At 50.8% G+C, this 15,350-nt stretch overlaps 1 protein-coding gene across 1 annotated transcript; it reads right to left on the bottom strand.

The window, feature by feature from the left end:
* Positions 1–303: 303 nt before the first annotated feature.
* Kcna2 (potassium voltage-gated channel subfamily A member 2) lies at positions 304–4,688 on the bottom strand. Its single transcript, XM_055618160.1, has 3 exons — positions 4,634–4,688; positions 3,871–4,202; positions 304–3,428 (listed from the first exon to the last, which is right to left on the bottom strand). The coding sequence occupies exon 3, from the start codon at positions 3,259–3,261 to the stop codon at positions 1,762–1,764; it is 1,500 nt and encodes a 499-aa protein (XP_055474135.1). The 5' UTR covers positions 3,262–3,428; positions 3,871–4,202; positions 4,634–4,688; the 3' UTR covers positions 304–1,761.
* Between the last annotated feature and the right edge of the window lie 10,662 nt (positions 4,689–15,350).

The following is a 15,350-nucleotide window of genomic DNA, read 5'->3' as shown; positions in this document are numbered from 1 at the left end:
CCAGGATAGCTGGAGCTGTGAGGGCTTAGGACCCTTGTGCACTCAGTAAGACAAGCTTCAGCCTTGGGGAACTGAAGCCGCAGCACATGGAGGGCAGAGAGACAATTCTAATGTCTAGGAATCCATGAACACTGGAGTGTGTCTGAGGCAATGACAGCAAACCCAGGCCCAGTGAGTTTACCATACCCATTGGGCTTCTTATACAACCAACCCACCAAGCAATGGGTTTGCTCCTGAATCTGAACTCCAGAGAATGAATATATATATGTGTGTGTGTATAATGTACATATACACACACTTGTGTATGTATATATATTCTAGTGCACATAGTCAAACACATGCATAAATTGCCCTGTGTCAAAATATTGCATAAGCGTATACAGTGTTCAAATGCAATTTGTTTTTCTATAGAGGAACACGAGAGAGAGAGAGCGCGAGAGAGTGCTGATATATATTTATATACATTGAACCTACAGACCTGCCTGTCCTCAGGACCAATTCTCTGGTAAGCTGTGCAGTCATGCCCATGACTAGATTAATTCCTAAGGTTCAGTCATGTGAGTGTTTAGACTCTTGACTTTTCTGTTCATTCTTCTGGTGTGACAGGCTCTGTGCTCCCATTGAAAGACAGAGAAGGGTGGGCTGGGCGGGCCAGCCAGAAGTTTTGGTTCCCCAATTCTGAATAGTCTATTTGTTTTGCCCTGATGGAGGGCTCTTGCCTTCTGGTGGATAAAAAAAAAAGAAAAAAAAAAAAAAAGAAAAAACCAACAAACCCTAGTTCAATACCATCCCAAGGCTATTAATACTCTAAGTAGGAATACTGTATAGGCTACTAGGAAAGCTAGGTTTATCTCCTGTGTTTTAAATATTGAGATTCATGCAGTGAACACCCATGCAGCTCTATTGCATGACTGATATACTCCACTGCAGTGTCAGTGGAGCCTGGCCACACCACTAGGAAAGCAGATGTCTACAAACTCTAGAGTAAAAGAAGGAATCAAACGTGTTCTGTGACCCCGAAGCTGGCAAAATGGTATCTGAAGCTGAGAAGTCCCTGAATTAAGTAGCTTCTCCCCTTAGGCCTAAGGAAACAAATGTGAAACTTGGCAACTCATGTTTGGTCATATTAACTTTCCCTCCCCCACCCCCTTGGGCTTCCCTTACATTGACACTGCAGAGAAAAAGCAGAATGCAGCATTTTCCCGTTACGAAACATAAGCCTCCGGAGCATCTAGTTGGCAACTGCATTCACAAACCCCAGCCTGTGACACAGAAAGTAATTCCAACACACAGGACTGTGTGTCCTTTTCAGTGCAAAAATGGGAATGACCTTTGGGAGTCACCAGAACTTTTAAACTAAGCCATGATGGTGTTCATCTGTGAACGAGCAGGTGGGCTGAGGTGGGGTGGTGGGCGGGGCAGGGAGCACTCACCCCTCAGGTGTGTTTGCATTTAGTTAGGAAGGGAGGATGGTGTTGATATGACGGATTGTGTGGTGGCTACCTTGTGCCTTTCTGAGCTGCTGGCTCCCTGGGTGACTCTGGTCTTTGGAAACCTGTAAGTCGGTGGTGAAGATTTCATGAAAGCCATGATAGATATTCTGTGTTCTAAATCAAAAATCAAAAGATCAAAAGTCACTTGCACGACTATTGCTTTCCATGCAGAACCAGATGCACACTGTAGAACACTGACTACAATGCAGGCTATTATGCAACGTCTGCATTAGTCCTGTTGAGCTGTGAGTACATTAGTAGGTCTCACTCAGACATCAGTTAGCATTTTGGTAATATTCACATAGTTTGTGTTAGCCAAGGTACAGTTGGCTGTTTTTAAGTTCTCCTCTCTAAAGTCCTCATTACTGTTGTTGACTCCCTCCTGGATCTCCATGTAATCAGACTTACTTATGGTAGAGGCACTTCTACTTTTCTTTAGGTCAGGGGAGGACGGGATCTTTGGACAGCTTGTCACTTGTAAGTACTGGGCCTGCTCCTCTCCCTCTGTCTCCCGATGGTAGAAGTAGTTGAAATTGGACACTATGACAGGGACTGGTAAGGCAATGGTTAACACACCTGCAATTGCACACAGAGAACCCACTATCTTTCCCCCAATGGTAGTTGGAACCATGTCTCCATAGCCTACAGTTGTCATGGAGACGACTGCCCACCAGAAAGCATCCGGGATGCTGGGGAACTGGGACTCTCGCTCATCAGCTTCTGCAAAATAGACAGCACTGGAGAAGAGGATGACCCCAATGAAGAGGAAGAATATCAGAAGGCCCAATTCCCTCATGCTGGCTTTGAGGGTCTGACCTAGGATCTGCAGACCTTTGGAATGTCTGGACAGCTTGAAAATCCTAAAGACTCTTACCAACCGGATGACACGGAGAATGGCCAGTGACATGGCCTGCTGGCCTTGCTGGGCGTCCTCTGGCTTCTCAGCTAACTCTGTCCCCAGGGTAATAAAGTAAGGGATGATAGCCACAATATCAATAATGTTCATGATGTTGGTAAAGAAGCCGGCTTTGCTGGGACAGGCAAAGAATCTCACCAGGAACTCAAAGGAGAACCAGATGATGCAGAGAGTCTCTACGATGAAGAAAGGGTCAGTGAAGGAGGTGGACTGCTGGTAGCCGATGGTGCTGTTGGAGTAGGTGTGGAAGGTCACTCCACCACCATGCATGTCCTCATTCTCATCCCGGAAGATGGGCAAGGTTTCCAGGCAGAAGCTGACGATCGAGATCAGAATGACCATGACAGACACAATCGCTATAATCCTGGCAGGCCCTGAGCTCTCAGGGTATTCAAAGAGAAGCCACACCTGTCTCTGAAACTCATTTTCGGGCAGAGGACGCTCTTCTTCCTTGATGTAGCCTTCATCCTCCCGAAACATCTCCATTGCTTCTTCTCCTAGCTCATAAAAGCGGATTTCTTCCGAAAATATATCTAAGGGCACATTCACGGGTCTCCTCAACCTGCCCCCAGACTGATAGTAGTACAGAATGGCATCAAAGCTAGGGCGGTTGCGATCAAAAAAGTACTCATTTCGGAGGGGATCGAAGTACCTCATCCGTTTCTTGGGGTCTCCTAAGAGGGTCTCTGGGAACTGGGCTAAGGTCTTTAGCTGAGTCTCAAACCGTAGGCCTGAGATGTTGATCACCACCCTCTCACAGCACTCGTGGTCTGCCTCTGGGTCATAGGTGTCCTGTGGGTGCCCAGGGAGGGCAGCAGCCTCATCCACTGGGTCTCCGGTAGCCACTGTCATAATTGGAGCTGAGCAGTGTGTTTTACTCTATGCCTTCCAGCTGCCTGCAGCAGGGAGCTCAGGGTGCTGGTAACTGGGCCCAAGGAAACACAGAAGCATCAGTCTGTGCTTCTGCAGGACAGCCCCAGCATGCTACGGGAGGGAGTTGGAGACACAGCCTCGCTTAGCTGAAAGAGAGGTAGGTAAGGACATGAGCCCACCAGTCGCTGGCAACCTGACATGAGCTGCACTCAATGCCCCTCTCCCCCATCTCTCTCATCCAAGAGTTCAGGGACATGACTGCACCATCACTCGCTGCCACTCCTACTTTCACCTCATCACATGTCTAGGGATCAGTAGGGTTCAGGGTAACAAGCTCTCAGGAAAGCTATAGAATGGCCTGCACTGTGGTCAGGTGGCTGATACAGGCCCCAGTGTACCACACACCCTGGGACATAGCTCCATGGGAGGAGGAGGAGAGAACAGGGCCCTCTGCCAGGCACTGTGCTAATGTTGTGGCAATACCTGCCCACAGGAGGTACTCATGGTGGGGTGTCTGGGCCTGATTCTTCATCATTGATACCACCCAGTGACTCATTACGGCTGTTATTAAGTGATTGATTGGTTTACCTGGCCTGGCAGGAGCCTGAGGTGCTCTTCCTTGACGAGCAGATCAGATGCCACGGGAATCCTAGAAACACAAATAGGCAGCTCAACCCCCTGTCACATCTTCTCACTTGAGCTGGAAATAATGGTGAGTCATTCTGAGCAGGAGGGCAGGCTCCAGGTCCTGGAGGTGTGCGCTAGGACTGGACAGGGCTCAAGGGACCGAGCGATGCTTGGCCAGGGGTATGCACGACTTGAGAATGTCGGAACTCGGGTCTGGAGCCTTAGGCAGGAAGGATGCACGGTTCAGCAAAAGCCAGAGTCCTCCTGGTTGTCCTCAGGAAGTGTGACGTTGCCTGGAAAACACGGCGGCAAGGTGGAACCAGGGCATTCAGGCAGCTGGGACTATGACTTGGAAGGGCTCTGACAGATCCCCTCACAGCAAGTGGCAAGCCCCCCCCCCCCCATGCCTACTTTCCGGGGTGCTAGTGACTGAGAACCACCCTGTAGCCTCCTAGCCTCTGCTGGGTAAGCCTTCCCTCCCATCAGCTTGAAGCAGCACTTTCTCCCTAGTCCTTAGCTGCTACCTCGAGCAACCCAGCTTGCCCCATCCCTGGGTCAGAACACATATCTCCCAAAGGGAGGGGTTTCCTCTCTGACCTTAGCCAAGTCCCAGTGAAGAAGCAATCCTTCCTACTCAATACACACTCCTTCCCAGTTAGAGAGGCCCTACAAGCAGCAAGATCGCCTCTGCGGAATGCTGGATAGCTGGGGTCGCTGAACTTACTCTCCCTCCGGGATCCCTGGGCCTCAGGTCTTGCTCTGGGTTGAGTGGCATTTGAGCTGGGCAGGCACTGGACCACTGTTTTCTTCCCCAGAGAAAATCCCTCACATCTCGGCAGGGAAGCACAGAACAAATGCTCAAACAGCCTGACTGCTAGGCGGATTGGCTACACAGAGGAGGGAGCCTAGAGGAAGGTGGCTTCCGGGGCTGGCCCCCAGCCGACCCAATACCGAGAGCCCCGGGCCTGGGGAGGGGTCTGGGCCCTCTCCCACCGCCCCGGGGCTCCAGCCTGGATTCCTCCGGGCGCGCTCCCTCAGGAATCGGGGCGGCTGACCCGGGTCTGCAGCGCCGGCCGGCTTGAGTGTGCCACCTTAACCCTTCCCTGCGCAGTGCGGTGGGCTCCCGCTGCGGGCCCGAGGACAGCCTAGCAGGTGCCTGCAAGGTCCAGCCGAGGGACCACCGAGGCTCCGTCTCCGCCTGAAAAGAGAGGAGCCTGAACTCTGAGGGTGCAGGGCAGGCTTCGCCAGGCAGCTGCCCCAGATCTAGCATCCTTTTAGGCAAGGGGTGGGGGGCACACGGCAGCCCAGCACCCCTGCCAAGTGGGAAAACAGCGGCTGCAGAGAAGCCTATTTTACTTCTCTGCCGAGAGGCAAACGCAACCAGGAGGACCCAAGTGACTCGGGTCCTACCCACCCACTATTTACCAGACATGGCTCTGCAGTCAGTCAGCTGCACTCCCATCACCCGCCAGCTCCAATCTGCGCCCTCCGCCCTGTGTCACGCACAGACCACAGGGTCCCCGAGCCCATTCTATGCACTCTTCTGCATGGACAAGTCTCCCTCTTAAGTCCTCCTCCCTCCAACCCCTGGCAGCCTGGCGCGGGTCCATAACCCTCCAGGCCGACCCCAGGGGTCGGCACCAGCTCGCCTGCCCAGACGACCGTGGTGCCAGGCAGCCCCTCTGGGCGCTGCAGCCGGGCAGGGATGGCAGCACGCGCGACCGAACGCCGGGCACTGATTTACCCTCGCGGGTGGGTCCCCGAGCCTCCATGTTCCTGGGTGACCGCCGGCGCCGGCAGGACCGGGCAGCGGGCGGTGGCGGCGGTGGCGGCGGCGGGGTGCGGGCGGCCAGCCGGGAGCCGACTCTGCAGTCCCGCGGGCGGCGCGTACGGAGCGCCCGGCCGCCGCCCGCAGCCGCACCGCGCCGCACCGCGCCACGCAGCGCCGCACCTGGCCCCGCAGCGAACTCGGAATTAAAGGGGCCGGCTGGGGACAGAATTAGCGAGGTGTGTCGCTCGCCACCGCCACCGAGCTGGCCACCGGGTTAGACGCCGCCTCCCCCCCCCCCCCCCCGCCCCTCGTGCCTCCGGACCCCCCATTCTTTGGCAGAACCTTGGTTACCAACCAAACTCGGTGCAGAGCTCAGCAGGGTGCTGCCTGGGCCGGGAGAGGTGGAGAGGGCAGAAGTTGAAGAGCGCTTGAGAGGTTCTTGCCAACATAATGAAGTAGGCAAGATGAACCGATCAATACCAACTATCCCAGGCCCGAGACGGGATCCAGCCCCGCGGGAGATGTGTTGCTATTATTACGATGCTGCCAGACAGATCTGCTGGCAGACCCCAGGCCCCCCTCTGACATTCTGCTCCTCTATTCTCTCCTGCAGCCCTGAGCCCCACCTCGCTCTTACCCAGCACAGATTTGGCTTCTCAGCGCAATGCAGCAGGTGAGGGCCTGGCTGCAGGGTGTCAGAAACTCAGGGGAGCATTAGGAACAGCAGAACTGCAGGACCCAGCCTTTTGCCATTCTGACTTCCTTTCTCTAAGGCTCTATAGAGAGAAGGCTCGGGGAGGGGGGGTGTCACACAGTTGCCCTTGGGAGAGCGGGCTCCTCATGAATGAACACTCTCACAGATCTTGACCACACTAACTGGCTCACATTGTAATCTGAACACGGGTCCGGGGTGGGGGTCGGCTCACCGTAGTCTGGAATGGGTAGACTAGGGTTCCTTTTGCCTCTGAAAGAATTTGGGTTGGAAGTCCTTGGCTTTGTTAAGGATGGGAGTGTTTTAGGGGTCCAGGTTGGCTTGCAAGCCATGCAAAAGACCAAACCTTCACTGGTTCAGTTCTGCCGACCCCTGTCAGAACTGCCTGTGTAGATACTCCACAGAGGGACTCACTGAGATGGGCCACGGAGCTCTGTTATGGGAAGGACTCTTCTTGGGCCCTCCCTGCTAAGACAACCTTCTCTATGCAAGTATGAGAGGCTCTGAGAATGGCTTTCCCTGCAAGGGAAGGTTCTGAGGCATGTGGCCGTTCTCCAGTGGCAGTTTGCAGGGTGAGGTTTAAGATTGGGACTCTCCCAGGAGCTGCAGGAAGCGCCCAGAGAAGGTCGTGGCTTGGGTGGGCCTAGAGGGAAATGGATGATCGGTAAGACCATACTAGTTTGGCTGCTGGCTCCTGGAAGACGGGCTGTTAATGCAGGATCCAGAGTCTGGGTGTTTCGCCTGCCAAGCTCAAACTTCAGTCTCTCCCAGTTATTGGACTAAGTAAGTCTACAACAAAAGAGGAAGCCTGTAGGTGGTAAATTGCACATGAAGGGTTTAGCATCTAGCAATCACCTAATAAACAGTCGTTTCTGTCTGCTGTCCTCAGACCTCCTAGCCTTCAATTGTGTTTCTCCTTGTGCCTAACCACTTGTCCTTGTTTCTTATTCTTCCTGCTTTCTCCACAGTCTCATCTCTTCAGCAAAACCATACTCCAATGCGCTGCTGGATGATTCCCCCGAGGGTCTCTGTTTCTCCTATTCGTCATGCTTATGTCCACTGAAGAGTGTGTCTATATTTTTCTTGCTTTATTTGTGGAACAAAAGGGGTGGATAGCAAAAAAGAAACCCTTGCAAGGTAATTAATAATCATCTTAATTGGTGGCCTGTGCTTGCCGTGTGTCAGATGCTGCGCTAAGCACCTGTGACCCAGCACAACCTTCAGTCCTCACAGTCTTGTGACTTGCCTGTCAGTACCAGTCATGGGAAAGGCAACAAAGGCAGAGAGAGCGAAGTGACCTGCCAAGGACAAGAAGGGTGGCACTAAGTCTTGAGTCAGTGGCTAGCCGGGTCTTGGGATCCCAACTCCCTACCGTGTGTGTGTGTGTGTGTGTGTGTGTGTGTGTGTGTGATATTAGTATCCTCTGAATTTCATTTCCCTTTGGGATTTTCCTGTGGTACCTGCTATTGTCTCCTCACTTGGCATGGCACGTTCCCTCTTCCCTTTAAAATCTTGCCTAAGTGTGAATAGCAATGGGAAAAAAAAATAACTAATGAAGGAAAAGAAAGAGAAAAAGCTATGACAACAGTTCTTGCCCTGAAAGGTCCTTTTCTGGATACTTTTTGACAGCATCAGGCCTGGGAATGAAATATAGTAAGAAAGAGAACACAGGTTCATTTCTCAGCATGGATACTTGTTAGCTGTGAGAACTATTATCAAACTGTTTGAACAATTATCAAAAATCTTTGAGCTTTAATCTCGTAGTCTGTCAAACAGGGAGGCAAAGCTCCTTTGCCATCGTGGGAAGGGCTAAGCTATAAGGAGCAGACGGCTAACTAGTTTCACTGGTAAATTAACCCAGAAGGGGTTTGATCATCAAGTTCCTTTTCCAAGTCTCCAGTTCTTAGTTTTGGTTCCAAGAGAAAAGCCAGAGGGCCCTTTGTTCCTTTTCCATGGTGAGACTCCCACTCCAGACCTTTCCTTCCCCTTTTCTTTGGTTTCCTGTTTGGGATCCAGGCCTTGCCCTTAGGGAAAGGCTGTGGAGACCACTATGGGGAGTGGCAAGTAACTATAGTCCTTAAAAGAAGGGTTTATGTAGATAAATATTGAACAATCACACTGAGTGTCAGCATCGTTGTCGACTCCATTTACCTAACACTGCATCTATAGGACAGGAAGGGGGTCAGTAGTTGCATGGATGGAAGTACTGGGGGGGCATGGGAGATGGACTGCCAAGGGATTTCTCTAGGGGTGGGGTGATGGCTATGTTTATTATCTTGAGTGTGTTGATGGTTTTATAGGTATATACCTATGTCAAAACTTTTCAAAAATTTAAGCAATGCAATTTATTGTACAGAAAGCATACAGCAATAAAGTATTAGCCCCACCCCCCAAAAATGGGGATTATAATCCTCTGTGCACCCACCTCATCCTCACAGGAGGGAGAAGCTCTCAGTTCCTCCCACCACCATTTACGAACCCAGAAGGACTCCGAGATTCTTTCTGTTGGTGTCACCTTGCTGGTATGACCAGTACCTCTTTTTGGTGCTCATGTACCTGCTGTGTTCTGGCACAGTCCTTCTAGCCCACTGGCAGGCAGGGCAGGAGGTGTACCGTGGGTATTTGATTTAATGCCTATAGCCAGGCTTGGGGAAAGATGTGACTGGTTATTTCACCAGAGAAAGATACTGAAGCTCAGAGGATCAGATAGTGGCTGTGCTAAGTTAGCTGGTAAAAGGTATGGTAGAGCTCTCATGATTGTGTGAGTGCAAAGGTTGCCATGCCATCCCGCCAATGGGATTCCAGGATTCTTGGTTTAGGATGTGGATTCAGACCATTAGAACTCAAACTCCAAGTGCACATCCTTTAAAAAAAGCATTCATTTAATCACTTTACAGCCTAATTCCAGCCCCCTCCCTCTTCTCTTCTAGTCCCCCTCTCACCCCCTTCCTCCTCTGTCTCCTCCTCCTCTTCTTCTCAGAGAAGGGGAGGCCTCTGATGGCCTCTCTGACTCCTCAAGTCACAGCAGGACTAAGTGCATCCTCTCCCACTGAGGCTGGATAAGGCAGCCCAGCTAGGGGAAAGGGATCCAGTGGCAGCCAACAAAATCAGAGACGGCCCCTACTCCCATTGTTGACTAAGCTGCATATCTGTACATACGTGTAAGGGGTCTCTGTCCAGCCCATGCAAGCTCTTTGATTGGTGGTTCAATCCTGTCAGCCCCCATTAGTTTACTCTATAGTTCTTCTTTCGGTGTCTTTGATCCCTCTGTCTCCTTCTTTCCATCCTCCCACTCTTCCACAAAACTCCTGAGCTCTGCCTATTGTTTGGCTGTGGGTCTCTGCATCTGTTTCCATCAGCTGCTGGATGAAGCCTTTCAGAGTCAGTTATGCTAGGCTTCTGTTGAGGGCACATCGTCTTACCCTGAGGGGGGACGCCAACCTGACAGGAAGATTGTCTTAGGAAGGGATTGAAGTCAATGGTTAACTGGTCACATGTTAACTCGGGGACTGGAAACAGTGGTGGGAGCTTCCAGACTCCAGTCCAATTTGTTCCAGGAAAGAGCTCGGTCCATAGCTCAGTGAATGCCTCTCATTTTTGCCCAGCCTTGGGCTAAGCACTGCTCAGCCTGGTGAAAGGAGAGGACCAGACGACATCTGGTTTCAGTCTTGGTGGGAAGAACTGTGGGGTCCATGGGATATCCACTTGCCCTCTCTTTTCAGGCCTCAGTTTGTGAAGTAAGTGCTGCCTTTGCCCAGGCCCCACCTCCTTGTTCACAGGCTGTAAAGAGAGAAGGGAGGGCAGAGGATTGAAGCTAACATTCACAGTCGGTGCATACTAAAATCTTAAAGGCTCAAGGAGCTTTATGAATGGACTTGGCAACGCCCGTTGGTGAACGGGCTCGGCAGTGAACATGGCTGCTGTTGCTGTAGCTGCTGTGGTGTTCTGCCGGTGTGTTCCAACAGACACTGGAGAACATCCTTGAGAGTAGAGTGCTGCCTCCTTCAGAAGTCTGCTGCTTAACTCAGAGTCAGGGTCGGTCTTTGTAGGTAGTAAGTAGTAGGTGGCTAGATTAACCTCTGCTCCTTCCAAGGGGCTCCTGGGTAGAGCCTGAGACCTGGCTCCTGGCCCCAGATGTCTGCGGTATCTAAACCAAGGCTGGCTGCAGAGAGTGTGCTTCTGCCTCAGGCTGGGCTGCTCTGGGCTGGGCTCCCTGGTGTACCCATGAGTGAAACAGCACAGTGATAGGTACACAGGTGCCCAGGTGCCAGCAGGTTGAGGAGGGCCTGAATCCAGCCTGCCTCACAAACAGATGTGACTCAGTTTACTCAGCCATCTGATTCCAGGGTGAAGCTGGAGGGTAAACCACTTGGAATGGAGCCTGTCCCATGCCGACACAAGTGTAACACAGACAAGGACAGTGTTACCGTCCTCCACGGGAAATGGGAGATGAGGGGTTATGGCAGATACCCTGAGGGCTCTCAGACCACCTATGTGGGATGCCTGTGAGCACGATGGCCCAGAAAAATCCACTCACTGTCCCTGGGTTTTTCTGACTCAAGGCTCTCTCTGATGTTGGCACTGTGTGTCCCTTAGGTCATGCCACACAGTGGCTCCTTGATAGTTCTCAGCCAGGATGGGGCTCCAGCTGCTCACACCTGTAAGGGCTCCATCCGATGGGACATTGGAGCAGGATAAAGTGTGGAACACAGGTTGCTTGACTGTTCCATGGGCCTGGGCTCCAAGCAGCTACTCCACTTTGTGGCTACACTCATGACAAGCTTCCTGGGATCTCTGCCTTCTGCCTAGGACTCGTGTGAACTTCCCTTCCCAGGCCTACCTCTCTGTCATGTTCCTTGTGTTGTGAGACACTGCCATTTCCCCAGCGGTCCAATCTGGGTGTCTGGGAGTCAAGATAAGATTCACACTTCCTCTTCCATGAGGACATCCTCTACTTCCAGCCAGTCACATGGCCTTGACATCCCTGCATGCTCTCCCCAACTCCTCCTTCCCATCTGGCCCGATTCAGCCATCAGTGGACCTGGTCACATAGATCTCCAAACCCATGAGTGCAGCCCGGCACTCATGGTCCTCTGCTTTCATACTGGGGTCCCTCTGCCGTCCTCTCTTTAAAGTGGCTGTAGTCACCTTTCTCGTGTGTAACTTTGCTTTGACTGTCATCAACCAACATTTTCTAAAAGGCAAACAAGGCCTTCTGTCCTCCATGATCCTCCCTTAGAAGCCTCTACAGGCATCATACTAAACTGGCATGAAGGTCTAAACGGCTTAATCTAGATGCCTAAGGCTAAGATCTGAAATGAGACGGGCTTGGAGTCTGCTTCTCCCTACCTCTGCTGCTCGCCAGACATGTGGAAATCCATTTCAGTGATGGACTATGGAAGCTTCCGGAATATGCAAGTCTTCCTGCTTTAGCTTTAGCAGACCTTCAGCCAGACCCTAACCCCATCTCTACCACCCAGGGACTTCTAAAACTAGCTTCATGCTGTGCCTTTTAGGAGGCCTTTCTGGCCCTCTCTCTGATTCTCCATCTACTGACTGACTCTCTGCCTTGGACATGAATCTGTTACATCAGGTTTTGAGATGCCGCATTGACATTCCTTACTATCTTCGACTAGGCTATGTCTAGACATAGGTGAGGCTATGTCTCTTCATTATATACTGGTGTTCGGTCTAGTCTCACCAAGAGTGGCTTCCCTGGCATCCAGTGTGGTATCCTGGTGCGCTCCAGCAGATGGATGGACTCCGTGGCACATCCTGGCTTCATCGTCTTCTCTTGCCTTGCACCAACCTGGCCATTGTCTGAGACCACTCTTGTTTCTGAGTGTCTGTAACCACACCAATGTCCTTAGATGGAAACACCTTGACTCAAGTGTGGTCCATCTGGCTCAGAGGTGGGCACACCTCCATGAGTGCAGCCAGCACACACTAGCCCTTAGAATCCATGTTCCACCCTGGCTGATCTGTGCCTGGCTGTCTGACTCTGACCCCCGGTCTTTCTCTTTTCCTCTTTGATGATGGAGAAGAAACATAGAGCAGGCACAAGAGAAGTCACTTAAAATCATGCGATGACCCTGCCCTGCCGGTACTAGATCAAATTCTGCTACTCCCTAGGTAATCACGGAGTATGAGGCATGGTCAGTTATTTTTTCCTCTTTTGTTCTCACTTTACTCATTTGTAAAATGTGAAAGTTGGACGAATATATGACCTCTTTTTGTCTTAAGACAAATGCATTGGCTTTATTTATTTAGGGAACTGGAGCCTCAAGTAAGCAACGGACATAATCCCTTTTCTCCTACCATCCTAGGTTCTACTGTACCTTATACCGAGAGACACTGAGGCTCAGAGACTTCAGGGTCACTTGGTCATAGTAAGTGACAGAGTAGGACTTGAGCTCAAGCCTCTCTGTGCTCCAGGACAAGAGTTTCCATCACAGCTCTCTCATGCCTGTTTAGAGAGGAGGGCGGGATCTGGAGAGGCCAGATCACTTCAGAAACAAGTGCTGCAAGAATTCCAAACAGTGCCAACCAGATGCTTGGCAGGGCGGTCACCAGCAGAACACAGGGAGTCTGCAGTGCTGAGGCATCATGGGAGACAGTGGGCTCATACCACCCAATGGAATACTCCAGAGCAGAAGCCTGGCTGCTGCTTCTAACTGGATGCTTGCTAGGTGCGAGGACCGAGTACAGAAGTATCAGATAATGGGAGGAAACAACCGTGGAGAGAGAGAGAGAGAGAGAGAGAGAGAGAGAGAGAGAGAGAGAGAGATTGTTCAGGGAGCTCAGATCAGGGGCCCAGAGAGACTCAGTCTCTCTGACCCAGTCTTTGAAGCAGGGAGCGGGAAAGTTAGAGGATCAAAGAGGTGGCTGAGCTTTCCTGGTGTTGGAGAGCAGAGATACAACTGAAAAGTGAAGAGAAGATGATGTGAGAGAGGAAGAGGGTCTGGAGGTACAATGATCAGGTAGTAAGAGAGGCAGGGGTAGGAAGGCACTTGAAAACCCGTTGGTTTTCCTTCTCCTGCACACTTCCAACCGGAAGACTTGGGCTGCCTACTGGTCGCCTGATATTCCAGGGCCATCCTACAGCGCCACCCAGTGGCCATGTAGAGAAGATGCAGGACAGTGCTAGGCAGCAACTGGGTAGGCAGAAGAGGAAAAGGCCTAGAAAATACAAGGGATGGGGGGAACCCAAATATTTTCTTGAATTGGGGATATTGCGTAGGAGTCCCCAAGAGTCTCTGGACATAGTCAGAATCAAGTTTTTTAAATTAATTTTTTATTTTTATATTAATTACAGTTTATTTACTTTGTGTCCCAGCTGTAGCTCCCTCCTTTATTCCCTCCCAACCTGACCCTCCCTCCCTCATCTCCTCCCTGCCCCTCTCTAAGTCCACTGATAGGGGAGGTCAAAGAGGCAGCCACTGAGTTCATGTCAGAGACAGTCCCTGTTCCCCTTATTAGGGACCCACTTGGAGACTGAGCTGCCATGGGCTACATCTGTGTAGGGGTTCTAGGTTATATCCATGCATGGTCCTTGGTTGGAGAATCAGTTCTAGAAAAGACACCTGTGCCCAGATATATTTGATCCTTGTGGAGCTCCTGTACTCTCCAGGTCACACTAACTCTCCCTTCTTTCATATTATTCCCTGCACTCTGCCCAAGGTTCGGTTATGAGTTTCAGCATCTGCTTGGGCACACTGCTAGGTAGAGTCTTTCAGAGGCCCTCTATGGTAGGCTCCTGTCCTGTTTCTTGTTTTCTCCTACTTCCAATGTCCATCCCATTTGTCTTTCTAAGTGAGGATTGATCATCTTACCCCGGGTTCTCCTTCTTGTTTAGCTCCTTTAGGTGTACAGCTTTTAGTATGTTTATCCTACCTTATAGGTCTAGTATCCACTTATAAGTGAGTATATACTGTGTGTGTCTTTCTGCTTCTGAGATAACTCACTCAGGATGATCTTTTCTAGGTCCCACCATTTGCCTGCAAATTTCATGATTTCCTTGTTTTAAATTGTTGAGTAGTATTCCATTGTGTAGATGTACCACAATTTCTGTATTCAGTCCTCCATTGAGGGACACCTGGGTTGTTTCCAGGTTCTGGCTATTACAAATAAAGCTGCTACAAACATGGTTGAACAAATGTCCTTTTTGTGTACTTGAGCATCTTTTGGATATATGCCTAGGAGTGGTATAGCTGGATCTTGAGGAAGCGCTATTCCTAATTTTCTGAGAAAGTGCCACATTGATTTCCAAAGTGGTTGTACAAGTTTACATTCCCACCAGCAGTGGAGGAGGGTTCCCTTTTCTCCACATCCTCTCCAGCATGTGTTGTCACTTGAGATTTTGATCTTAGCCATTCTGATGGGTGTAAGGTGAAATCTCAGGGTCATTTTGATTTGCATCTCCCTGATGGCTAAGGATGTTGAGCGTTTCTTTAAGTGTTTCTCTGCCACAGAATCAAGTTTTTCAGGGCTGTTCCTGCTCTGAAAGGTTCTCTCTCTTCTCTGAACTCCGGCTCACAGATCTGCAAACCTCCTCATATTTGCTGTTGGGTGTGCGGATAAAGATCTGAGTACATGCCTGACAGCTGGTCCTCCCCTCCTCCATCCAGAACAAGTCCCATTCACTGCCCTTGGAGCAGCACACTGGGATGCAGATGAGAGGGCAGAGCCACTTCACTGGAGACCTGAGAATTACTTCTCCTTCAGTCATGCCCTCTTAAGTTCTGGCGAACTCTCCAGAAATAAACACAAGTTTCCTCTCTAATAAAAGTAGGACCCAAAGCTGGAGTTAAAGGAAGGTGGCATGGAATCAGGGAATAAGGGTCTTCTTTCCAGCCATGTATGAGAAGGACAGTGACCTAACAGAGGCTGGCACTGTTTTCATTCCCATTAGACACACTGACACCAAAGCTTAGTGGGATAAGGTGACTGCTCATGGCC

This window comes from Psammomys obesus, unplaced genomic scaffold (assembly GCF_907164565.1).
Source record: "Psammomys obesus unplaced genomic scaffold, mPsaObe1.curated_primary_1811, whole genome shotgun sequence".
NCBI classification, from domain to species: Eukaryota; Metazoa; Chordata; class Mammalia; order Rodentia; family Muridae; genus Psammomys; species Psammomys obesus.
The sequence above is the reverse complement of the archived record's forward strand: the minus strand, read 5'-3'. Positions and strand labels throughout refer to the sequence as shown.